This window comes from Vipera ursinii (genome assembly GCF_947247035.1).
Source record: "Vipera ursinii genome assembly, chromosome: 5".
Classification (NCBI taxonomy): Eukaryota; Metazoa; Chordata; class Lepidosauria; order Squamata; family Viperidae; genus Vipera; species Vipera ursinii.
In genome coordinates, this window is record NC_139518.1 from 43,753,474 (window position 1) to 43,780,840 (window position 27,367).

The following is a 27,367-nucleotide window of genomic DNA, read 5'->3' on the forward strand; positions in this document are numbered from 1 at the left end:
ATTGTTGTGACTTATATGACATTTAGAGCGCATTTTATGGCCAATTCATGCAAAACTCCACGTAATCCCAAAGGGTTCACATACTACTTCTTGCAACTGTAGACTGAAGATGGTGACATTTATTCTTTGGAATGTTCTCCTCCCTAATGTTCAGGAGGTGGCCACTATTTTTCAGGCTTCCTTCAGCTGCCAAGAGAACCTTTTCAAGAATAAATTTCCAAAATTATAAGAGGTCATATAAGTAAATTTATTGTAGAAAAGCTATGAAGCCATTACAAAAGAATTCAAGCAAGTTTAGTGTATCAGACACAAGCCCTACTTGGTGAAATTAGGGTTCACATTCCTGTGCCTCTTCTGCTGTCTGGGCAGAAGCTAGATGGGCTAGATACCAAATATTCTCTTAACTTCTCAATCAGTGAGTGACCTGGACTGCCTGCTTTCAGCATTTTAGCATTCCTCCAACATTGGGTATTTTTAATCCACTTTGAATTCATGTTATTTGTTCTTTCCAAGTATTTGGAAGTAGATCTAATTGCTAGATGATACATGTTTGAGCAGGAGACCCATTCCCTATCTCTCTCCTGGTTTAATAACGGACAGATCTGCTATAAAGCTGTTTATATTTGGCTGTGTAAGAACTAGCTTTACCTACTGCATTGCTTTGGCACCTGTTGAAACCATAATTTGTTATCCAAGCCTTGAGACAATTATTTCTAATATATCCTTTAATGAGTATTTTATTTATTTATTTATTTATTTATTTATTTATTTATTTATTTATTTATTTATTTTAATTCCATTTATATCCCGCCCTTCTCCGAAGACTCAGGGCGGCTTATAAACTTAGCAGTAGCCTTCATTCTATGTATATGCCTGCTTATTAGGGCTTTCACACAACCCCCAAGTATGCTTTGCATTTTCTGTTTCAACATTGTTGCTTTATTTTGAGTTCTAGATTTGACTGTAAATTGCTTAAATATTGTTAGTCATATGAAGACTTTTAGTAAAGCAGCATGCAAATATTTTAAAAATATAAATATCAGCCCAACATTCGGGCAAATGAACAAGTATTAGGCCATTAATACTCATTAGTTTTTACTATTGAAAAAAAGTAATGTATGAAAGATTTTTAAACGCATACATTGTTTTCTTGTAACTTTGTAGTTAAACTATTTTACTTTTACCTAATACCATTTTCTTTTGGGGAGTCTTTTGGGAGAGAAATTGTCCTTGGTTAAAAACTATTTTGCATTTCTTTTGCCCTCTTTGGAAATTTAAGCTTTATTGCCATCTATAAAGCTGTTTAGTAAATGTCGCCATGTCTCTTCCTTCCCACAGCTTGAAATTATGGCCAATCTATTGTGCATATTAATCCTGCCTTCCTGTAGTGAGTTGGAGCTATTCCTGGTGTTGTATCACCTGCAAATCAGAGACACACAATGGAGATGTTGAGCAGCTCCATGGGCTGCTATGCAGTCTTTCTCCCTTAGCTGTCTCTCTTTGTAACCCTGATTCATTATAGTTTTTTTAATGCTTCATTTTATGTAGTTTGAATTCATCTCTTATACTGCAGTGTAAGATTCCATTATCTTGAAAGACATTGACTCAATTCAGAATATAGTGCATCTTTTTTTGCATATCCAGTGAAAACAGAACAAATACAAAATCCTTGGAAAGAACAAATACATAAATTCAAAGTGGTTTAAAACTAGGCAACGTTTGAGGAATACTAAAATGCTGAGGACAGTCCAGGTCATCCATTGGTTGAGAAATTAACAGATAGAATGTTTGGGATCAGGATGCTGATTTTTTTTTAAAAAAAATGCTAGGTTTTTTTTATTATTCCTGATAAATGATTACTTAAAAATAGTTAAAACAACAAAGCTTTTTAATATTTCAGTTTGGTGAAGAAGCATTAAAGTTTGTATGTATTGAAATGGTTTAATAGATAATTTGCCAAAAAACAGTTTTTTATTTTTTTGTTATACAGCTGGATAGAACATACACTGGTCTACAGACACTAGGGGCTGAAACGGTATGTCTTGTGTTTTTACTTCATTTAACTTTTTTAAATTGTTGGTAGGAAAAATGAGAGCCTTTCTTGGGGGTTTTTTTTTAAAGTATCCACAATAAATATATATTTCAAGTAGCCATAATGCCAAAATACAAAGTCTTTTGAATTTTGATATTATTAGCAATAGAAGCTTGGATAGATCACAAATATGAATGGTACCCCACATTGATAAATTATATACATTTTGCTTGAACATAAAGGTTTTGTAATCTGGGTACAGCAGATCCATTGTACTGGCCAGCATAGCCAGTGGTGGTAATTGTTGAAAGTTGCAACATCTGGAGGGCCACATGTTGTCTGTCCCTAATCTAAAAGCTTCAACAAATGGAAACTTTCTAACCTGAATCAATATTGCAGAATCCTGGAGGACTTTTTCCTGTGGGTGGAACATATAGGACACACCACCCAGATCATTGAAGGTGGTTCAGAGAGAACAAACCTGAAAATCTGAGAGAACATCTGCTTTTCTCCATGTTGTTCTGTTAGCCTTTTGACAAGAAGCACAACAAAGAAAATTAGCTATATCTTTATTGTAAGGTTACATTAGTAGAATCTTGCAAGCCTGAAAGTATCCCTTCCCTCCTCCTTTTTTGCCGTCCGGAAAATTAAGGAAGTCCTTTCTGAAACACTTCCCATTCCTTCTTTGTGGAGTTTTGCATGACAATAGTGTAGTCCAGGGGTAGGCAACCTCGGCTCTTTTATGACTCATGGACTTCAACTCCCAGAATTCCTGAGTCAGCTGGCTCAGGAATTCTGGGAGTTGAAGTCCATGAGTCATAAAAGAGCCGAGGTTGCCTACCCCTGGTGTAGTCTATGGGTCTTCCTTCTGTTTCCTAAGATTATTCCCACATACTATTATAGGTTCACACCAGAGTTTCAATTCTATAGAAACTTAACTCTTCATTTTGCACTTGGATTGAATTGCCTGAAATATTGATGGATGCAGAGGGCCCAGCATCATATATTTTTAATACCAAAATGTTATGAAGCTCTTTAAATATACCTGACTAAAAAAAAACTATAATAAAGTTGTCAGTTGCCCAACAGTAGTTTTCCTTCTCTTTTGAAAAGGTTGTGGATGTTGAGTTGCATCGGCATTCTCTCAAAGAAGAATACCAGTCATCAGATTCTGATCTTTCTGATGCTCCTAACTTACTGCATTTGCCATTAAATATGCCAGCACCTATGAAAGCATCTTCACCAATAAAACAAGTGCATGAATCCATCACAGATGTTTCTCTTGAAAAAGGTAACGGTTTGTGTCCTTCTATCTGAGCCGGGATTATATTCATGCTTGGTTGAACACAACTAGTAATTTCAGTTTGATTGGATTTGATTTCATTTTTCTCTCAGGGAAAATTTATCCCTAATTATAACAAGTTTCAATGGCAAACACACGGTAGAAACTCAAGTCCTGCCCTTCCAAGTAGGAAAATTCCTGGGTGTTTTTTTTTTCTTCTTTTTCCTTTTAATAAATAAATAAATGTTCAGCAGAATGAAGCTTTTAGCTCCACATGTTTCTGTTTAAATTGATATATTTACCAAGAAAACTTATTTTCTCTCACCCTTCTTTTCTGTCCCTCTTTACATTTTCACACCAGGGATCAGTGCTGAAGCTGAGAGGCATACAACCTTTTATGCCTTGCCATCATCTTTAGAGCGGACCCCCACTAAGCTGACAAGTCAGAAAGCCGCTTTTGGCTCCCACAGCAACTCAGCTTTTCAGCCAATTGCAGCCAGTTGCAAAATAGTGCCTCAGGGTCAAATCCCAAGCCCTGCTGAATCTCCAGGCAAGTCTTTCCAGCCCATCACCATGAGCTGCAAGATTGTGTCAGGTATGGATGATTTGGGGGATATTTTAACGTGGTAAGATTGTAGAAAACATTTTTTTTAAAATTCCATTTATATCCCGCCCTTCTCCGAAGACTCAGGGCGGCTTACAAGCTTAGCGGTAGCCTTCATTCTATGTATATGCCTGCTTATTAGGGCTTTCACACACACCCCAGCGGCATTATTACAAAGTCAGCTTAATTGCCCCCAACAATCTGGGTCCTCACTTACCTACCTCGGAAGGATGGAAGGCTGAGTCAACCTTGAGCCTGGTGGGACGCGAACCTGCAAATAGGTGTTCCACAAAGCATGTTTGCATGCATAACTCAGGCAGTGGCTTGCTTTAGAAAGACTGCAAAGTTTCTCTTCGCCAGGGTTCTGAGCATGTGTGTGCATACGCAGCGCCTTTGCTTTGCTTGCAGTCTCAAACTATTCATACCTGCATGGGCAAATAGGGACCACCTTCATACCAGCAGGACTAATTCTTTTAGAGGATTTGGCTTCTTTAATCCTTCAAGGAGATGCACTTTATTCATGCCAATGTACTTTCTGAAGTGCCTTTTTTCAGTTATTTTGCTTGGCCCTGTTATTTTTACATTTAATGAAAATAAGCCAGTTTACTTTGTATTGAAAATGTTATATTTATCTGGGGGATAGTGGCGAGGGGCAACTGTGGCAAATATGCCACTAAAATAAATTGGTGTGTGGTGCTACTTAGTGGACACTGCTTCTCTCTCTCTCTCTCTCTCTCTCTCTCTGTCTCTCTCTCTCTCTCTCTCTCTCCCTCCCTCCCTCCCTCCCTCCCTCCCTCCTTCACAAAAACACTTTGCTAGGTAGACTCTGTTTTTATTTTACTAAAATCAGTAAAGTATTTATTGCAAAGGACAAAGTGGTAAGAAATGTGAGGTTAGTGTAAAGAAGACAAAAAGGCTTAATTTGGAAGGAGCCTTGCAAGGTTTGCTATATCTGTTGTAATGAATAAAACATTACATCCTTAGATGCTACATCTCCCTATCGTTAGAGCAGAGGTCTTCAAACTCGGCCCTTTTATGACTCATGGACTTCAACTCCCAGAATTCCTCAGCCAGGCACACTGGCTGAGGAATTCTGGGAATTGAAGTCCATGAGTCATAAAAGGGCTGAGTTTGAAGACCCCTGCGTTAGAGGAACATGTTTCAGGAAGAAATGTGGTAAAAGTCTGATTTTCAGGACTAGTTTTTATTCTTTTAATAAGAATCAGTTCTATATTCAAACTGTTATATTTGCTATTTATGTTTATTGTAATTTAGGCATATCTGTCTCACATATAACTGGAACGCCTTTCTTTAGGTTCTCCAATATCAACCCCAAGTCCTTCTCCACTACCTCGTACCCCAACATCCACTCCAGTGCATATGAAACAAGGGGCTGGGCCCCCTGTGGTTAGCAGCCCTTATGTTATTGTGGACAAGCCTGGCCAGCCAGTTGGCGCATCAGTCATGAATGCAGGTGTGTTAGCACAGTTTCATTTTGTATTCCTTCTTGCTAATGTTACTCATCTTATTCAGAAGGCAAAATACCAAATGAATCTATTTCCCAACACGTTAAACAGAGATGTGGGTCTTTCATTCCTTGTTTTTGATATAGAGCAAGAAAAGTTATACATCTATTTTTAATGCATTTTGTTTTCTTAAATACTTTTTCCATAAAAACTTACGACTGTATCATTAGTTCTACGATAACTTTATTCACATCTGTTCTTGTTGATCAGCTGGATTTCAAATCAATAATAAGTGATGGTTACCAAGCAAATATTTTGTTTGTTTCTTAGGGATAGCTTGAATGCTCTAAGTCTAAACTGAAACAATGTTTTCTGCACCATCAGGAAAAACCCATGTTTCAGTCCAGAAAGAAATGTTCCTGGGTTTGGGAGGATGGGAGAATAGAATAAAGCCAGGAATCAACAACCACTATGGGGAATGCTGGAAAGATCAAGTGGGTGGATGAGCTAGTTGAGTACTGGTGGCCTTGGCATGAAATATAGAATATCCAACTGACCTGCCTGTTCTCCCCTCCTCTACCCCTCACAAACTTTCCAGCATTTCCCTCTTCTTGCTACTCCATAACTGTGGCCATAAAGTCTATGTGAGCAGAACAGGAAAGTGCTGGGAAATTCAGGAAAAAAATATCCTGGTGGACCAGCATATAAGCCAAGATAGAAGATGGAGAGTGGGGGGGGGGGAACCATGCCAACGTGCTTTATTCATTATATAGGATCCCTCCAGAATTTTTTTTTAGCTGAAATCTGAAACCAAAGCTCTCATGTTTTGGATCTGATGAATTACAGTGCAGTTTGGCACAAATTTCATAACGGTGTGCTTCAGGTTTGAAACAAAATAAATGTTACAGTCTGTGTTTTGTGGTGTCTTATTTCATGCTTGTTTTACTTGGATGTTCATGCTTGGATTGTCATACAATATATTGATTGAAAATTTCCTTTGATAATAATCTTAGGCTGTTTTCATGTTGTTACAATGTCAGCTCAAGCCCTTTTTTCAGTCAAAGTAATTCCCTTGTATTTCTGTTTGTACTGTGTGGTTTTCTAGCAAATTACATAAAGGAGCCTACAGAACAGAGTGGTGATCCTTCTTACCTAGAAGTTGATTAATGCTAGTTTTAAAGAGAAAATAACTGAGAATTTTCTGTCCCTCTCACCTAAATTATGCTTGGTTCTGATTGGACTACCATTGCAGTTTCACTAGTGCTGCATCTAGTAAAGCAGTGTACATGTGCAAGAAGTCGATGGCCTTCTCCCAAATTTTCTGGTATTGAGTTGACTGATGAATGAGCATCTTTGCTCTGTGCTGTAAGGAGGGCAATAAATGACTTTCTGCCTATAAGTTGCATTCATGTTATTGATAATGCTAGCCAGCCTGTGCTACGCTAGAAATTCTGCAATTTCCAGAATTTCCAAGTTGGCATGGCTGGAAGAATTCTGGGAGCTGCGGTGCCAACATTGGCAGAGGATATCCAGTTATGGGAACCGTACTGCGGTCCTCATTAACACAAGTGAATCTTGTATCAGAATATCAGAATGTGTATTATACTAATGTCTGCTGTGTTTCTCATAAATATAGGTAGCCCTGCAAGTAAAGTTACAAGTGCTTCTCAAGTTACGAGTGCTTCTCAGTCTTCTCATGGGACAGGTTCTCCAGTCTCAAAAATTCATGGAAGCAGTTTTGTATCCTCTGCAGTAAAGGTACAGACATTTGGCTAACTTTTTTATTCTTTGAATAATTTCCTGTAAATCTGAATGCAACAAGCTCCACTTTTACTTTCTTACATCTTTTTAACAGGGGGCATGCTCCTACAACCATGTATATGTAATATTTTCCTTTTAAAATGCTACTTAAATAGTGTCTCTATCCCAGAACTCACCAACCTTTCTGGGTTGGTGGCTGGGAGGGAAAGGGAGGAGCAGGAAAATGTGTGTGCGCGCCCACCCGCACGCACACATGCGCAAATGGGTGCACGCATGACGGTGGTGCTAGCACCCACGCACATGCACAAGAGGGTTGCACACACGTGCATGCACTCACCAGCATGAGTGGGAGGGTGCACGTACTCGCCAGCCATTCCCGCGGCCCGGTACTGGACCGTGGCCCACAGGTTGGAGACCCCTGCTCTATCCTCTCTTATTATACCATGTCGGCTCTTCTTAAATTTCCACCTCCTTTCTCAAAGTGTGCCATGAATTCTCCCACCCAAACTCTGTACATAATGGATAGTTTCTAATACTTGACCAAAATATTTGAACTTCTGTTTGGCCAAAATATTTCAACTTACAACCATTCATTCAGGGAGGGTTTGAAGTTACAATAACACTGAAAAAAGTGTCTTAAGACTGTTTTTCACATAACTGTCATAGCATCTCCACAGTCATGTGATCAACATTCAGCCACTTGGCAACTGGCATGTATTTATGACCATTGCTGTGTCCCAAGGTCATGTGATCACCTTTTGCGACCTTGTGACAAGCAAAGTCAATGGGTAAGCCAGATTTACTTAACAATCACGTGACTAACTTAGCAACTGCAGTGATTCATTTAACAACTGTGGCAAGAAAAGTTACAAAACGGCAAAACTCACTTCACAACCGTCTTGGCAACAGAAATTTTGGAATCAATTGAGGTTCTACATTATACTATTGGTTTCTAACAATTAATCAATTGAAACTAGATCAATTTTGTGCAGTGGGAACTGTACCATAATTGAAAACAAAAGGGTTACCTGTATTTAACAGAAAATTAAAATAGTTAAAAACTAATGCAGTTCCTTATATTCCTTTATTACAAAAGCATACAGTTTGAAGTCCAAAAGTCACTCATATTATCCAGAGAACATTTTGGTAAAGTCCTGGTGCCTTTCAAATTGTAATTTTCACTTTCATAGGAGATAAAAATATTAATTAAATATAAATAAATCATGTTAATTATGTATCATCAACTAACAGTTTCTTTTTAAGTTTTTTCTGACTTAATCAATTCAAGGCAGCTTAATAGCCAAGAATGTCTTACCAGCTTGAAAATTACTGCCATCTCCTGTTTTACTGCTCTCTGGAACAGTAACAGTAAAGGAAAATTAGATTCTATATTTTTACCACAGATAAGTCTGTTGTTTGAAACTAAATCTAATGCTTAAAAGAACAAAATGGCTGCATAGCTAGCTTAACAACGTGCTGTGTGTATTCATTCCAGCAAGAGGACTCTCTGTTCGCAGCCATGCCACCTCTTTGTCCAATTGGGAGTCACTCCAAGGTACAGAGCCCTAAATCTGTGACGGGAGCACCTGGAACGTTTACAAAGGTATTGTTCTCTTCACTGTGCATGGGGCAGTTTTGTTTTACAAAGAGAGTTACCGTGGAGCATTCTGAGTTTGATACTTGACAGGCTTTGTTGTTACTCGTTTCTTAGGTTTCTGGCCTTACGTACAGACATACATTATTACCCAGGCAATCACGGGGTTTTTCCTTCATTACTTTCTCATTTTGCTCTCTCATGGGATGTGTTCAGGCACACAAGCTAAAGGCATTTGTAAACATAACTGCATATATGAATATTGTTTTGAAGAATTTATCAAAAGAAATTCTACATTTATTATAGACCACTTGTACATTCACTTACTAGGTTGCTGAATGTATTCCAAGAGCCAGATAATATACCAATAATCTTATTATAGGAAGCAGGACTCTTCCTAAAGCCAACCAGAGGCCTCAGTGAAATTTGCAAACAAAATAATAGCACAAAAAAGAGACTCCGTTACATTTAGTGGAGTCTCGGTGCCTTTATTATTTTTATAAATAAATCAAGGTGGCAAACCTATCTAATACTCCTTCCTTCTCCTATTTTCTCCATAACACCCCTGTCAGGTGGGTTGGACTGAGAAAGAGGGGCTGGCCCTAAAACCACCTGTATTTCACAGAATCACAATTTCTGTAACGTGTAGGAGGTAGAAATAATGTGACAATTTTTTTACACTTATATACAGATGATGGACCAATTGTCAGGAAAAATGTTAACACTTTAGTGTATATTCCAGCAATTGGGGGGTGGGGTCATATTTTCTACTAGCTTTTCTAAGAGATACTTTTATTGCTATATTGCTTCAATGTGATGATACTCACTTCTTTGTAAAACAGGATACTCTGAATCTTTTTAAACCAATACACTAGTTAATACAATCTCTTAAAAGAAGATGGTAGAGGACAGGAAGGCCTGGAGGAAAGTTGTCCATGGGGTCACGATGGGTCGGACACGACTTCGCAACTAACAAAAACAACAACAAAATTGCTTTATAACATTTTTATTGTTGCTTTTGTAGTTTTCTTTTTTATTATTTTCTAACTGTTAAATATAGATTTTAAAGGCACAGTTGTGTTGATACTGAATCTGCTGAATTAGGCAGACACTCAATTTTTTATAAAAGGAAAGAGTGTAATTTTAAAAGGAAAATTTAATTATATCAGCAAATAAAAAAGTGTGTGCATCTGTCTGATGTTTGAGCAGATTTCCCCATTTCTGGCTATTATTTCTTCATGTTCTGGTTGTGAGGGGATTAGTTTTATCACCTCTAAGCCAGCCTAGAAGATGAGCTGATCCTCGAATCTCACAGTAAATCAAGAGACCAAGGATCTAGTGCAGTGGTCCCCAACCTTTTGGGCATCAGGGACTGGTTCCGTGGAGAAAGGTCTTTCCGCGGACCAGAGGGGGCGTGGTTTTGTGTGCTGCCTGCATCTCACGGATGGGGCTTTGCTTGTTTGCAGCCTCGTTGCTGGCATGCCGCGGCCCCGTACTGGCCCACGGACCGGGGGTTGGGGACCCCTGATCTAGTGGATCCAAAGCTGCTTTCATTTTGGGGCCTCTCAGTTTCTCTTGCTGGTGGGAAATAGATCTGTAGAACTTTCTATGGGCATGACTGTAGGGAGCAGCAGACAGCTCCTTAACCCTTCATTTGAAAGTTAAGGACTGCTCCACAAAACCTTAATTTCCATCTGATTTATTTGAAGGTGATAATAAAGCAAGAGCCTGGAGAACTGCCCCAATCTTCTCCCGTGACAGCAAGCGGAGCAGGATCTCAGACCTCCCTGCCACAGTACGTGACTGTGAAAGGGAGCCATGTGATTGCCTTATCACCCCAGAAGCAGATTGTGAGCACAGGGGAGGGGTCCACTTCATCAAAGGTGCCTGGTTTTTCCTTCCTTTTCACTCTAGCACTTTTGTAGTAACTACAGCTCCATTACTTTACTCCACATTCTTGTTCTTTTGACATAACTAGGTCATACCAGAAGCTTGAAATGGATAGGAATACCTTTCAAATACCTATTTTGTTGTTTAAATTATAGCATTATTAATTTGAGGAAAAAATGCATTGAATTCTTTATCTCACCCTTCAACTATTTGATATACTGGGCCCATCTTTGCTTCCAATTTTTTTTTCTTTGGGTAACATTCCCCCCCCTTTCCTTGTTTATACTGTTATCTTTCATGTGTATCATATAGTTGTTAGAATTTCATTAGAGAAGCTGCATCTTTTTCAGGCCTTGCACAATCTTAGGAAGCTAGATGTTAACACCGGTTTGGGGAAATATGCACTGGTTTCTGGATAGTTCCCTAGTCTTTCCATCTTTTTATCTTCAAAATAACCGAAAAACTAGTTAATCTTAAAGGCTATATTTTCACAAAGTCGCTTTCCTAGAATTGAGACTTTCTACTAAAATGTTTCTTGGAATTTCAGCAAGATCAAGTTGATGCTGCAAAAGAGAGAGCTTTTTCAGCAGTTCTAGAGCTTAGCTCCAAAGGATGCTCACTGTTTTCCGTTTTATCTTTTACATGCTGGCTTAAGATATTTCTGATCTCACAGCATTTTTATTAAGTTCATTCTAATAAGGAAAATTACATGTATTTGAAATATTGAAAGGAATCATTGAGTATCTTGCTACACTGTTATATTGGATTATTTTATCTTACGTTCTTTTTATTTATTTTTATTTTTCTCAGCAGTTGCAATAAAACCGTTAAAATGCACTGCTATAGAATAAATATGAGTATATAGAAATGAATAAATAGAGTCTTTTTCTTTAATTCATTGGTAAAGATCCTTCTGTACAGTATTTTAGAAGTTGTTAACTGTTTGGGGCTGCTAGAAATTTGAGCAATAGAATTAGCACATAACTAGCACCAGAGAGGGGTTCTCCCCCCCAAACAGGCATAATCATTCTGAATGATTCATTTTGCCTCAGGTCCGCACAATTTTCAGTTTTGCTTTTATTTAGCTTGGTGTTAACATATTAGCTCTGTGTATGTATTTATATTATGTGTATTTTTTTTCCCCTCTGTAGATTGTTAGTGTTCCAGTTGGGTCTGCTTTACCACCATCAGTCAAGCAAGCTGTGGCCCTCAGTGGTGGACAAATACTTGTGGCAAAATCAAGCCCTACAGTCACAAAGACAGCTGGTGGAAAACAAATTGTAACTCAAGGAGTCGCCAAAGCTATCGTGAGTGGTGGAGGAGGAACCATCGTTGCTCAGCCTGTGCAGACTTTAACAAAAGCTCAGGTTCCATCAACAGGAGTTCCAAAAACTGGATCCCAAGGTTCAGGTAAAGTGGATTTCCTTTTTGAAATGTCAAATATGATGGTATGGAGCTAACTGATGAGTTTACAAATATCTCCTACATGTTAAGTTCAATTCCTGGGAATTTTACAGATAATTCCATGTAGTTTTATTGGCAAAAATGTACAAGTGATTGGCTTCTGCTTTCTTCTAAGATGCCTTTTCGACTTCCAAATCTAGTGGATAATCTGCATGTTGTTTATCTTTCTCCTAAGTATTAATCAAGTAGTGATTAATTAAGAGCCATGGTGGCACGGTGGTTAGAATGCAGTATTGCAGGCTACCTGAGCTCACGGCCAGGAGTTCGATCCTCACCAGCTCACGGTTGACTCAGCCTTCCATCCTTCGGTAAAATCAGGACCCAGATTGTTGGGGGCAATATGCTGACTCTGTAAACTGCTTAGAGACAACTGTAAAGCACTGTGAAGCGGTATATAAGTCTTAAGTGCTATTGCTATTGTTAGTGACCCTCGTATTTTGAAATTAGCCAAGGTAGCCCAGCTAACTGGATAAGTAATGAATTGATTAATTAATTACATCAATAAAGTAAGTTATTGAGTACTCTGGTGAGCTTTGCATCGTAAAATTGCACCCCATGTCTGATTCAGGTTTTTCAGATATATTGAATACTAACTTCCAGAATTGCCTATAGTTTCAACACCAAGAGGGGACACTAGTTGGAAAACCTGGTCTGGGTAGAATGCGTCAAATGAATCCTCACCATGTAGTTCTATAATGTTATATATTACTGTCGAAAACCCAATAAATAAAAGCATTGGACTACATTTAAAGGCTTGTAAGCTGATCTGCATTCATATTCCTTGCTCTTAACCTTGTAAAATAAATCCTCTCCAGAATATTTGTCAACTCACAGACAAATTTCAGGACAGAGTGTCATGACAAGTACAACAGAGAAGGGAACTCATTCCTCGAATGATGAGTGTTCTACTAATATTGAGAAGCTGTTAGTTGACTGTGTATCCAGATTTTGATTTGTTTTGTTTTACCATAGTTATGTTGTAATACAGTAAACTGTTCAATTTTTCGTTGTCTTTTTCATCCAGTGCAAATATATTTCACTTTCTTGTATAATATCATGTAGTCTTTTCTTTTCTTCAGAAATTATGCTTATTTTCATTCCACTTTCCTAAATTTACTGTTTGCACAAGGAAATTCCACGAAATATATTCTTTCCTTATTATCTATAACTCATCTTAAAACCTTTCCTCCAAATGTGCTGTGTTGAATTATAGCAGCTGGATTCTTATTTTTCTGCATCTAATTGGGGACTGGAATCTCTCCACAAAAAGGGTATGGCTCTCATATCCCTAATGAGTATATATCACCATTCATTTTTTACCAATACATAATTTTCAGTCAAATAAATAGAAAATAGAATAAAATCCAATAGCAAGAAGTTAAAAGAATCCAAACATAAATGTTACATAACTGTAGTTAAGATGAAAGACCTAGGTACATTTTGGAAGAATACAGCTCTTGAGACTTAATATTTTGTTGCAAGAGGGTGGTCTCTGAAAATCTTCATAAAATTCTTTTCTTTTCCTTCTAGTTATGGCAACGTTGCAATTACCAGCCACCAATTTAGCCAATTTGGCAAACCTACCTCCTGGCACAAAGTTGTACCTTACTACAAATAGCAAGAACCCATCTGGGAAAGGAAAACTGCTACTCATACCTCAAGGAGCTATTTTGCGAGCCACAAATAATGCAAGTTAGTATTACACAAAAGAAAAGCAATATGTTAAGTGTGGTGACAGGTAATGGGTGGGGTGGGGTGCTCTCTGAGCTCGATGATTTTCTTGCAAATATTTCATTAGCAAATTATGTAACATCAGAGCACAACTGTATATTACAAGAGTAAATATACCTTTTTTTAAGCAGATTGCATTCTCTGAAACACAGATATATTATAAATGTTTTATGAAAGGAAGGGCTTCTGCTAACAAGGTGGAAATCAACAATTCTCAGGTCAGATAGAAATGTTAGATAAACATGGACCAGATTGCTATGAGTCGTAAGGATGGATGGATGGATGTATAAGCTTCCTTTTTGTGTACAATGAAACTTTCTAGCAATCCATGTTGACTCTGTATAGCTTCTACTATTAGCTAATTACTGAGTTTCTGGAGAGTAGATATATTTCAGTGCCTAGCGGGTAATCGGATAGTAGAGCTGAAATAAATAGGATTTGGTTATGCAGTATTTATAATTGGCTATCTTCTTGGATGTTCCAGATCAGCAGTTAGGTTCTTCAGGAAGTAGCGGAACCCAGGGTGCAAGCAGTGGTGTATCTCAGCATCTCACCTACACATCCTATATCCTCAAACAAACCCCACAGGTTAGTCCACAATACGTGTGTGTGTATGTGTGTGTGTGTGTGTGTGTGTAAAGGTTCCTCCGCACATGCGTGCTAGTCGTTTCCAACTCTAGGGGCCGGTGCTCATCTCCGTTTCAAAGCTGAACAGCCAGCGTTTGTCCGAGGACGTCTCCGTGGTCATGTGGCCGGCATGACTAGACGCCAAAGGCACGTGCTTTCGAATTGCTAGGTTGGCAGAAGCTGGGACGAGTAACAGGCGCTCACTCTGTTACGCGGCACTCGGGATTCGACCCGCCAAACTGCCGACCTTCTGATCGACACAAATAACGAGCTGTCATAAGTTGTGACTATACCCTGTGGATAGCCTTGAGTTAGGCCAAACAGGAAAGAAAGAGTTAATTAGCAAGGCATATTCAGATGACTTGACAAATCTCTCCCCCCCCCTCTCTCTCTCTCTCTCTCTCTCTCTCTCTCTCTCTCTCTCTATATATATATATATATATATATATATATATATATATATATATATATATATATATATATATATATAGAGAGAGAGAGAGAGAGAGAGAGAGAGAGAGAGAGAGAGAGAGAGAGAACTGTTAGCATAAACATTAGATAACTACAAATGGCATTGGATCAATATGCTTCTGATGTGCTGAACTAGTTTACATCATACATATATAAGTTGACTGGAGAAGTCGGTGAAAGTACCGCAGAGAAAGCTGGGTTAGCATATACTCTAGTTAAAGTTTTAAAAAACGTAGTAGTAATTGGCTTTCTTGGACCTGGCCTCTATAAATAACTCTTGTGTTTTTCACATTATCCTCATTTCCTTAATAATGACTTAGAGCAGGCATCTTCTACTCAAAGGCAGACTAATGAAGATGCTTCCTACTACTTCCCCATCTTATGATTGCCGGGAAAGCAGATACTACCTACATGCTTCAACCACTAACTTGTGTTTTTTTTACAAAAGAGCCCAGAATCATTCATGGAAATGAAGTTGAGACTAGGGGCTCATGGCATGCTGTCTTTCCATTTAAAACTGAAAGTATCTGAACATTTTAAGAAAGGGAAGCAAGAGCCTATCAGTTATTATGTAAGCTAAATCACAGTAAAGCGCAGCAGTGCTCTTTCGTACAATGTTTAATATTTGGTAGCAATCATTTATCTATGTGATTTAAGGCTGTTACTTTTTGCTAAGTTACCTGGCATAATTTCTTAAGTTTTTAAAATAGAATTTGATAGACACTATTTGAAAGTAGGTATTGTGATATGACTGATTTTAAGTGGAATTAGAAGAGAAAAACAGTTTAAGGTTTCAGAGTTTAAGGGATGATGGCTATTACTTACTATGTCTTCAATGTAACCATTTATTTTTTGGTGCAGGGCACTTTTTTAGTTGGCCAGCCACCTCACCAGACTACAGCAAAGCAGATGGCATCAGGGACTGTTACCCAAGGTAACACAAGTGCTGGAACATCATCTTCCCAAGGACAGCAAGCACTAAAAGTTATAACTGGACACAAAACTGCCACCTTATTTACACAGGTAACTGTGGTGCTTCTATTTAGATGCCAGTTGTTCTAGATACGTCCAAGGGACTTAATGCAAAGTGCAGCTGTTTCGCATTCTGTAGCAAGTCATTTCTGTATTTTATGGCAGTGTATTTTAGAGATCTGGTTAATAAAATGCCTAAATGATTGATTTTAATACATACGTATACAGCATCAATAATGTATAAATACTAATATGTATGCCTGAATGGTTAATTTTAATACATTCTATTGTTGGGCAAGAGTGACAGAATGAAAAACTCTGAAAAGTAGTTTTTGTTGTGTATATTTTATTTTTGTTGTTACCAACTATTATTAAAAATCTCCACATATCCATAAAATTTATTTATGCAATATATTTGGGTTGAACTCTCCCATTTCTATTTTCAAATGAAAATGCTTGAAAAAGAACTGTGGCAGGCCAATGGTTTGAACAATGGGCAAAGGGAGAAAGCCATGCTGACCTGTTTCCTCATGCAGTTTTTCAATGGTAAAAAAAAAATGTTCCTTCCAAACTTCCCCTTAATGGAAGAAGAATGTGAGGAAGGAAATGTTGTAGTAGAAAGACAGATGGCCAAAAAGTTACCTCAGCCTTTCCCAATCAGAGTGGTGACTAGAACTTTTGGAATGATAATGCAACACATTTAAAGGACCCCAGGTTGGGAGAAGCTGGGCTAAGAAACTTATTATCTTCAAATATCTAAACAGCTGCCACATAAAAAGGGAGTACATTTCTTCTCTGCTAAGAGGGCAGGACCAGAACAAAGGGGTTAAAAGTGCAAAGAAACATGTTCAATTTAGATTTTAGGAGAAACCTCCTAACTGTTCAAACTGTTAGACAGTGGAACACACTGAAAAATGAAGAGGTAAAATTCTTCACTGGAAATCTTCAAACACAGAATGGGGGATCATCTTTCAGAAATGCTCATAGATTCAGCATTGTGTAGGGAATTGATGCCTAATGTCCTTTCCAACTCTTGGATCTAATCTTCCAAATCTGTATTTCATTTGAAATAAACACTTCATAAGTTATGTGATTTATACTTCGACGTGAAAAGAAAGGGTTTTAACACAGCCCTAGAATGTCTTCTTGCACTTGTGTGTGTAACTCTGCTTTTTTTTCCTTTTATCCCAATTTAATATCATGTGGCATTCAAAAAAATACAGTTACAAACCAGCACTTTTAACCCTCCATAACAATTTTCACTTATACTTTACAAAATGTGTTCCTGACAATATTTCTCTAATCTAGAAGATGTAGCAAAATTAAACACCTGCATATATACTGAGGTTTTGTTTAAAACATCGTGAATGTTTGTATCTTTTCTATTCTGCTAGTTGTATTCGCTTTATAAAAATATTGTTTCTATTTTAACTTATTTGCAAATTTAAAGGCAGCTTCCAGTGGGCAAGCTTCACTCATGAAAATATCAGATAATACACTGAAAGCATTACCAGCATCATCACAGCTCTCAAAACCTGGCACCACTGTGCTGAGAGTATCGGGCGGGGTGATCACTGCAGCAACAACTTCAGCTGTGACACTTGCATCAAATGGTGTTCCCCAGGTGAGGCCCAGTATTGGTTAATTTGCATGTCAGGCTTCAAATGCATTGCAGAGTCATGCAGAGGAAGAATCAACTTCCTATGCCTTTGAAATCAAAGTTACTTAAATATGTGAAAAAATTGTTAGCATTTTGGCATACTTACCCTCATACTATGTTTATGGAGAATGTTTTTTTATTTTATTATTTTGAATTCCTCCTTTTTTTGACCATGATACTCAGGAAACTGTTGGGGTTCCCAGAAAAGTTCCCATCCAGACTGTAATTTGCAGTAGTCCTGCATAGCTTAATTGAGATGATTGTATCAGAAGACTTCAGTCCTGGCATTAAAGCTATGCAAAAAAAATGTTGTCAGAAGGAAGAAAAAATACTCCCTTTTAATTCTTGTAAAATGGGCTTATGATGGAAATGCAGGGCTGCTACTAGTAAAAAGTAGAGCAGAGTATTTATGAAATCTTGAAACTGACAATGCACTATGTGAAAATACTATAAGTGTTATATACAATAGAACTGGACCCCCTTGCTTTTCTGACTCACAACTAAAATATTGTATATGCATAGTTTAGGAATAATTAATTTGCAGTTGTTTAGAATATTTTTTGCTTTTCTTTATTGGATCATTAAGCTGAAAAATGTGTTTTCTGCTCCCCCTGTTCTTTTTAACACAGCAAGCAGACAGTGCAAGCTCTAACTCCCCTTCATCTGCAGGCCCCATCTTGAAGGCATCTGGGCAGCAACAGCAGGTTGTTGCCAATCATGGGCAGGCAGCATCAGTTGCACCTAATAAAACAAGTTCTTCCACAGTTGTAAGCATTGCTTCTTGGGTCACCACCCCAGCACCAACATCCGCGAAAACTGCATTATCAGGTAATCTAGAACTAAAAGACCGAAATTTGTCAATGGGATGCTTTTATCCAAACTAAACACAAAATCCACTGGTGTATGATCTGAAATATATACAGTGAGGGAAAAATTATTTGATCCCCTGCTGATTATGTACGTTTGTCCACTGACAAAGAAATTTATCAGTCTACAATTTTAATAGTAGGTTTATTTTAACAGTGAGAGACAGAATAACAACAAAAATCCAGAAAAATGCATTTCAAAAAATTTATAAATTGATTTGCATTTTAATGAGTGAAATAAGTATTTGATTCCCTATGAATCAGCAAGACTTCTGGCTCCCAGGTGTCTTTTATAAAGGTAAGAAGACGAGATTAGGAGCACTCTCTTAAAAGGGAGTGCTCGTAATCTCAGCTCGTTACCTGTATAAAAGACACCTGTCCACAGAAGCAATCAATCAATCAGATGTTTGGAGGAAGAGGAATGCTGTCTATGACCCCAAGAACACCATCCCCACCGACAAACATGAAGATGCAAACATTATGCTTTTGGGGGGGGTCTGCTAAGGGGACAGGACAACTTCACCGCATCAAAGGGACAATGGACAGGGCCATGTACTGTCAAATCTTGGGTGAGAAACCTCCTTCCTTCAGCCAGAGCATTGAAAATGGGTCATGCATGGGTATTCCAGCATGGCAATGACCCAAAACAGATGCCCAAGGCAACAAACGAGTGGCTCAAGAAGGAGGACATTAAGGTCCTGTAGTGGTTTAGCCACTCTCCAGACCTTAATCCCATAGAAAATCTGTGGAGGGAGCTGAAGGTTCGAGCTGCCAAACATCAGCCTCGAAACCTTAATGACTTGGAGAGGATCTACAAAGAGGAGTGGGACAAAATCCCTCCTGAGAAGTGTGCAAACCTGGTGGACCAACTACAAGAAACGTCTGACCTCTGTGATTGCCAACAGGGGTTTTTGCCACCAAATACTGTTTTGCGAAGGGATAAAATACTTATTTCACACATTAAAATGCAAATCAATTTATAACTTTTTTGAAATGTGTTTTTCTGGATTTTTTGTTGTTATTCTGTCTCACACTGTTAGAATAAACCTACCATGAAAATTATAAACTGATCATTTCTTTGTCAGTGGGCAAACATACAAAATCCGCAGGGGATCAAATACTTTTTTACCTCACTGTACGGGTGCAAGCTTTACTAGGGTTAATTGATTCAAAAAAATATTGTAGAAGCCCAAACATTAATTCTTGAACAAGCTTGATGCCTAGTTGAATAGTACATAGAAGCTTCTTTAGCTTCTTGGATGAGAAGCAAAACATCTCCAAGGAAAAGAAAAAACAAAGTCCAGTTGCCTATTTGGACTACCAATTGAGCCAGTTCAAAAGTCTTTCTTAAGCCTTATTGCTTAGTAATAAGAACAGCACCTTGTCACCTTGTCTCTAACCTTCCCTTTATATGGATGCCTATTTCACACCAGGTAAGATCTGATTATTTGACAAGATGCGATTGAGGTGGCATATCCCTGGTGGTTCTCTAGGATCTATCAGTAGCCCTTAATACCAGGTTTGGACATATTTTGGGTGTTATGGGTAGAAGGTATGATATTAGAATTCTCCTCTAGGGCCAGTTCCAGCTGGTCTTGGTAGGAGGGGAGAGATTAGCACTAGACCTAGTTCTCCATAATGATACATAGGTAGGAGAGCTTCCTTTTTATCTTCTTTGTTCTATGTGAAAAGAAGAAATAATTCATTTTAATAAATTTCTAATGTAGGGTTGCTAAAGATCCACTCAAACCAGAACAGCCCACAACAGGCTGTTTTGACAGTACCCAGTCAACTCAAACAACTTGGTGTAAGCACTGCTTCTGGAGGAGTCCAAACTATACTGATGCCTGTGAACAAAGGTAGGATGTAGTTGACAAGTTATTGCCTAAATGTCCTTTTCAGTATTGCAGACTTCTCTATTCTATGTCTTCTGGATCTGTTGTGCTGCAAAGAATTTCAAACCTTTGGCTCTAATGGCCAGCAGACTTCAAATTGTCTGGAGTACATTTGATGCCCTGCATATCACATCCTATTGACACTGATAACTATGGTATTGTTGATGTTAGCTGCGAAGTCGTGTCCGACTCATCGCGACCCTATGGACAACATTCCTCCAGGCCTTCCTGTCTTCCACCATCTTCTGGAGTCCATTTAAGCTCACGCCTACTGCTTCAGTGACTCCATCCAGCCACCTCATTCTCTGTCGTCCCCTTCTTCTATTGCCCTCGATCTTTCCCAGCATTAGGCTCTTCTCCAGTGAGTCCTTCCTTCTCATTAGATGGCCAAAGTATTTGAGTTTTAGCTTCAAGATCTGGCCTTCTAAAGAGCAGTCAGGATTGATCTCCTCTAGGACTGACCGGTTTGATCGCCTTGCAGTCCAAGGGACTCGCAGGAGTCTTCTCCAGCACCACAGTTCAAAGGCCTCAATTCTTTGGCACTCAGCCTTTCTTATGGTCCAACTTTCACTGCCATACATTGCAACTGGGAAGACCATAGCCTTGACTATACGCACTTTTGTCGACAGGGTGATGTCTCTGCTTTTTAGTGTGCTGTCTAGATTTGCCATGGCTTTCCTTCCCAGGAGCAAGCGTCTTTTAATTTCTTGGCTACAGTCCCCATCTGCAGTGATCTTGGAGCCCAGGAAAATAAAATCTGTCACTACCTCAATTTCTTCCCCATCTATTTGCCAGGAATTGAGAGGGCCAGATGCCATGATCTTGGTTTTCTTAATGTTAAGTTTCAACCCAACTTTTGCACTCTCCTTCTTCACCCGCAACAAGAGGCTCTTTAGTTCTTCTTCACTTTCTGCCATTAGAATGGTATCATCTGCGTATCTTAGGTTGTTGATATTTCTTCCTGCAATCTTAATTCCAACTTTTGATTCATCTAGCCCTGCCTTTCTCATGATGTGCTCTGCATATAAGTTAAATAGACAGGGCGACAGTATACAGCCTTGCCGGACTCCTTTCCCAATTTTGAACCAATCAGTGGTTCCGTGTCCAGTTCTCACTGTTGCTTCTTGACCCGCATATAGGTTTCTCAAGAGACAAATAAGATGGTCTGGTACTCCCATCTCTTTAAGAACTTGCCACAGTTTGTTATGATCCACACAATCAAAGGCTTTAGCATAGTCAATGAAGCAGAAGTAGATGTTTTTCTGGAACTCCCTAGCTTTCTCCATGATCCAGCGTATGTTGGCAATTTGATCTCTAGTTCCTCTGCCTCTTCGAAATCCTGCCTGTACTTCTGGTAGTTCTCGATCCACATACTGCTGAAGTCTAGCTTGTAGGATTTTAAACATGACTTTACTAGCATGAGAAATGAGTGCAATGGTGCGATAGTTTGAACATTCTTTGGCACTGCCTTTCTTTGGAATTGGAATGTAAACTGATCTTTTCCAATCCTGTGGCCACTGTTGAGTTTTCCAAATTTGCTGGCAAATTGAGTGTAGCACTTTTACTGCACTGTCTTTTAAGATTTTGAATAGCTCAGCTGGAATACTGTCACCTCCACTAGCTTTGTTGTTGCTCAGCTTTTCTAAGGCCCACTTCACTTCACATTCTAGGATGTCTGGCTCGAGGTCAGTGACCACCTCATTGTGATTATCAGGGACGTTAAGCTCATTCTTGTATAGTTCTTCTGTGTAATTTTGCCACCTCTTCTTAATCTTTTCTGCCTCTGTTAGGTCCCTGCCATTTTGGTCCTTTATCATGTCCATTTTTGCATGGAATGTTCCCTTCATCTCTCCAATTTTCTTGAAAAGATCTCTGGTCCTCCCTATTCTATTGTTTTCTTCTATTTCTTTGCACTGTTCATTTAAGAAGGCATTCTTATCTCTTCTAGCTATTCTCTGGAATTCTGCATTCAATTGGGCATATCTATGTTTTTCTCCCTTGCCTTTCGCTTTCCTCCTTTCCTCAGCTATTTGCAAAGCTTCCTCAGACAGCCATTTTGCTTTCTTGCATTTCTTTTTCTTTGGGATGGTTTTGGTTGCTACCTGTTCTACAATGTCGCGAACCTCTGTCCATAGTTCTTCAGGCACTCTGTCTATCAGATCTAATTCCTTAAATCTATTTGTCACCTCTACTGTATATTCAAAAGGGATATGATTTAATTCATACCTGAGTGGCCTAGTGCTTTTCCCTACTTTCTTCAGTTTAAGCCTAAACTTTGCAAGGAGAAGCTCATGGTCTGAGCCACAGTCAGCTCCTGGTCTTGTTTTTACCGACTGTATAGAGCTTCTCCATCTTTGGCTGCAGAGCATATAGTCAATCTGATTTCTGTTTTGACCGTCTGGTGATGTCCATGTGTAGAGCCGTCTCTTGGGTTGTTGGAAAAGAGTGTTTGCTATGACCATCGTATTCTCTTGACAAAATTCTATCAGCCTGTGCCCTGCTTCATTTTGTACTCCAAGGCCAAACTTGCCTGTTATTCCAGTTATCTTTTGGCTTCCTACTTTAGCATTCCAATCCCCCATGATGATAAGGACATCATTTTTTGGTGTTAGTTCTATAAGGTGCTGTAGGGCTTCATAGAACCGGTCAATTTCATCCTCTTCAGCACTGGTGGTTGGGGCATAGACTTGGACTACTGTGATATTGAATGGTTTCCCTTGGATTCGAACTGAGATCATTCTGTCATTTTGAGGATTGTATCCCAGTATTGATTTTCCTACTCTTTTATTGACTATGAAGGCTACTCCATTTCTTCTGAGGGATTCTTGCCCGCAGTAGTATACCTGATGGTCATCTGAATTAAATTCACCCATTCCTGTCCATTTTAGTTCGCTAATACCTAAGATGTCGATGTTCAGTCTTGACATCTCTTGTTTGACCACGTCCAGCTTTCCTTGATTCATGGATCTTACATTCCAGGTTCCTATGGAGAAAAAATCTTTACAGCATCGGACTTTCCTTTCACCACCAGACACATCCACAGCTGAGCGTCCTTTCGGCTTTGGCCCAGTCGCTTCATTCTTTCTGGCGCTACTAGTACTAGCCCTCTGTTCTTCCCCAGTAGCATATTGGACGCCTTCCGACCTGAGGGGCTCATCTTCCAGCATCATATCGTTTTGCCTTTTGGTACTGTCCATAGGGTTTTCATGGCAAAGATACTGGAGTGGGTTGCCATTTCCTTCTCCAGTGGATCACGTTTTGTCAGAACTCTCAGCTATGACCTGTCCGTCTTGGGTGGTCCTGCATGGCATAGCTCATAGCTTCATTGAATTACGCAAGCCCCTTCGCCACGACAAGGCAGTAATCCATGAAAGGGAACTATGGTATTACACTCCTGCAATTTTAATGTCCAGTAATATCGTTATTAAAATCAACATCAGATTATGCAAAATGGTGAGAACATGGTTTGTGAGATCTAGGAAATTTTTTTAAAAAAATGTTATACAAAGAACAGATTTTAAACTTTTCCAGATAAAATGTATAATGCTATTGCAAAAAGCCATTGTTAAAATTGCTGTCATTTTTTGCTAAAATTATAGAAGTAACTTAGCAGCAAAAATGAAAAGGTGTTAAAGGTGAAGCATATTTGTCTACATTACCAATATTCCTTTTCTCTTCCAGTGATACACTCACTTTCTTCCAGCAAAGCAGCTGCTGTTACACCCATGCCTACAACTAGTGTAGTTGTCCCAAGCACTCCTGAAGTGACTGTTACAAAAGGTAGAATTGCCACCCGTTCATGACATATTCATGACATATATAAGACATTTATAATATTTTTTGTGAAATTAAGTCAGTGGGATTGTGCAAAGCATTCAGAAAAGGTACTTTGGTATCAACAGAGTGTAAATGTCTGTGGAGATTCTCAGTCATGCAGATCATAGTTGTCTCAAAGGTTTTTTCAAAGAAAAAACAGTCCAGTTGCCTTTTAAAGAAAAAAGCACCTTTGAGATATCAGTAGAGTCCCACTTCTTGAAACATTAAAGCAGGGGTCTTCAAAACTTGGTCCTTTTATGACTCGTGGACCTCAACTCCCAGAATTCCTCAGTCAGGCACAGTGGTGGAGGAATTCTGGCAGTTGAAGCCCACAAGTCATAAAAGGGCCAAGTTTGAAGACCCCTGCATTAAAAGGGTTTTATGTGGCTGCTTCAGAGGCTTTCTGTGGTTGTGTGTGCATATACTCTGCAAATATTTTCCTTGGGACTACCAAGAAACTGAATATGCCTGCATGCCTACTTGCTCATATAGCCACGGTTATCTAAGCTAAGAAAGTTGCTTCGCTTTGCATACTTTGCACTTAGTGGAAGTGCCCCTTTCAAATGCTTTTTATTAGCCATCAGCCATGCCACAGTATGATTACGCACGAAGCAGATAAACCATTCAGCTTAATGAAGGTATTGACATCAAGAAATCTTTTTGAGCATCTCTAAAAGTATAACGGTACTTTCACTTGGGGACCAGAGATGATAATAAGGCAGTTTTACTACTCAAAAAGCAGCAAACCAAAATAATAGGTTTTAAAATGTAGACCTTTTAGATTGTATTTTTTCATACCATCCACTTACAGTTGCAGTTACTACTCTGTGAGGGAGATAGGTGGTTCCAAAAATTGATTGATTGATTGATTGATTGATAAATAAGTCAATAAATGAAATACTTTGTTTTGGTGCCAGGATTCCTCTTTAAAATCTCTGCTTTCTTCCTTCAGAAAAATTACAGGTAGTCTTCAACTTGCAATCACTATTGAGCCCAAAATTTCTGTTGCTGAGCGAGACAAGTGAATTTTGCCCCATTCTATGACTTTTCATGCTACAGTTGTTAAGTGAATCACTGCAGTTGTTAACTTAGTAGCATGGCTTTTAAGTGAATCTGGATTTCCCATTGACTTTGTCAGAAAGTCACAAAAGGTGATCACATGATACTGCAGTTGTCATAAATGTGAGGCAGTTGCCAAGCATCTGAATTTTGATCATGTGACCAGGGGGATGCTGCAACGGTTGTAAGTATGAAAAATTATCATAAGTCACTTTTTTCAGTGCCGTTGTAACTTCAAATGGTCATTAAATGAACTGTTGCAATTCAAGGACTACCTGTAGTTTTTTTTCCTAATTATCTGAAACAGAAGACTAGCATTGCCTTTCACCTGCCTAACAAACGTTTTTTAAAATATTCTATTATCTTTTAAAGTGAAGCTGGAGCCTGATTCAGCAGGGCAAAGCTGTAGTATTCCAGTCTCTCAGGATGCTCAGTCAGCAATAAAAACAGAGGAAAGTTCAGAACTTGGAAATTATTCCATTGGGTAATTATTCTTGAGAAGCTAAACTTACTACAGGGAGCAACGACTGTTATAAAAATATGGATTATATTTTTATGAGCCACTTGAATTTGTTGGGAGTTCATCCCTATTAATGTTGAAATGAAATTTTTCAAGAAAATTATTTTAATTTTGTTCAATCCAAGCAGTTCAGACTTTATAATGCTTATTGGATAGATCACAGTATATTAAGGGTATGAAATACTCCACAGATGCAGATTAAAATTATACTGATTGGTGTGCATATCTGCATGGATATACTGCATTTTAGATGCCGCAGTGGATCCATAGAAACAAGATATTTTGTTTGTACGGATTTATCTTTGTCTCAAACTTTAAGAGCCATATCAAGCTATATATAGCTATATCCAGCTATAAACCTGAGGTGAGAAACTTCTATTATGATCCTCACAGACTCCTCCCTTTATTGCAAACCAAATTACAGCAGCATAATCTCCTATTTTTAAAAAAAAGCTTAGTAGAAGCTTATAATACAACTTTTTTTGCTTTATTTCGTATCAAGTTTGTGTAAGCTTAACACTGCCCTCCCCTTGTAAAATACAAACTTCCAAAATATAAAAGCTGGGAAAGGATTGAAAATGTTTTGTCTAAACATTACTGTCTTTATGTACACAGAGATTTCCCTTTGTGCTCTATAGTAGCAATGCAACAGTATCTGTACATGCATGTTCTTTGTACAGTAGAAGCATTATAAAAAGCACTGTATTACCCTATATCAATTCTATATTAAATGCTACCTCTTTATTTTTTACAGGGCAGAATATTTAGACAACCTCCCGCAACTTTTGACAGCAATTGTGAAGAAAGTTCCATTAATTGCTGAGAGAAGTAATGCAAACATTGTTTAACGGTCATTCTTTGCTGTAATATGCTCAGTTCGTACTAAGTGTGGCCATTGGTCCATCTGCCTGCATTTTCTGTAGAGCAGTGGTTCTCAAAATGGGTGATTCTACCCCCTAGGGAGGGTCTGTGCATTATCAAGAGGGGTGTTAAGCACTAAGGGGACAACAGGAACATTAGCAAGGGGGTGGCATGAGAAACAATTGGGATTATAATCACAGGATTGCACAGAATTTACCCAAAAAACTTTATTAAGTGTGTTAAACTGTAAACAATAACTTCGATAATTATAAATACATCAGACTTTAGAATGTTTGAAATATTATGTTGCTTTGACCACATGCTAACCATGGGAATCATATGATTATGCTGGGTACTAGTGCAACTGTATGATTCATGAAAACATGCTAAACAATAATTATTTTTTTAAAAAAATATATAATTTACACACACATAGGACAGTAAGTAAAAGGGTGACATAAGTATTAGAAAAAGTCTTATCTCCTCAAGCATATACAGGCACTCCTTGGTTAACAACCATTCAGTCAACAGCCATTCAAAGTTACAATGATGCTGAATGAGTGGTACTTAACAACTGGTCCTTGAAGATCTAGCCATCCCCACACTCACACAGTCATGTGATCATGACCAGCTCACACTTAATGATGGTAGCAGTGGCCCACAGTCAGGAAATCACCATTTGCAACTTTCCCTGCTGGCTTTACACAGGCAAAGTCACTGGGGAAGCCAATAGGGAAATTGCAAGTTGCTCTTGTAAGTCACTTCCACTGTCCCTGCTTTTTCTTCTCAGGAGCCC

General features: G+C 38.6%; 1 protein-coding gene across 2 annotated transcripts in view; it reads left to right on the plus strand.

Moving 5' to 3' along the window:
* The window catches only part of YEATS2 (YEATS domain containing 2), a 48,356-nt gene that overhangs the window by 11,981 nt on the left and 9,008 nt on the right, over positions 1-27,367 (plus strand). Inside the window, exons 10-26 of one of the 2 annotated variants that reach the window (XM_083363450.1) lie at positions 1,991-2,035; positions 3,146-3,323; positions 3,676-3,909; positions 5,234-5,392; positions 7,021-7,142; positions 8,641-8,748; positions 10,449-10,622; positions 11,781-12,039; positions 13,624-13,785; positions 14,309-14,412; positions 15,784-15,945; positions 17,345-17,518; positions 18,184-18,382; positions 20,148-20,279; positions 23,997-24,095; positions 25,563-25,674; positions 26,465-26,538. In XM_083363450.1, the coding sequence (XP_083219576.1) occupies positions 1,991-2,035; positions 3,146-3,323; positions 3,676-3,909; positions 5,234-5,392; positions 7,021-7,142; positions 8,641-8,748; positions 10,449-10,622; positions 11,781-12,039; positions 13,624-13,785; positions 14,309-14,412; positions 15,784-15,945; positions 17,345-17,518; positions 18,184-18,382; positions 20,148-20,279; positions 23,997-24,095; positions 25,563-25,674; positions 26,465-26,538 (2,497 nt within the window). The remainder of the gene's footprint in view (positions 1-1,990; positions 2,036-3,145; positions 3,324-3,675; positions 3,910-5,233; positions 5,393-7,020; positions 7,143-8,640; positions 8,749-10,448; positions 10,623-11,780; positions 12,040-13,623; positions 13,786-14,308; positions 14,413-15,783; positions 15,946-17,344; positions 17,519-18,183; positions 18,383-20,147; positions 20,280-23,996; positions 24,096-25,562; positions 25,675-26,464; positions 26,539-27,367) is intronic. The other variant, XM_083363451.1, reaches the window with a different exon arrangement.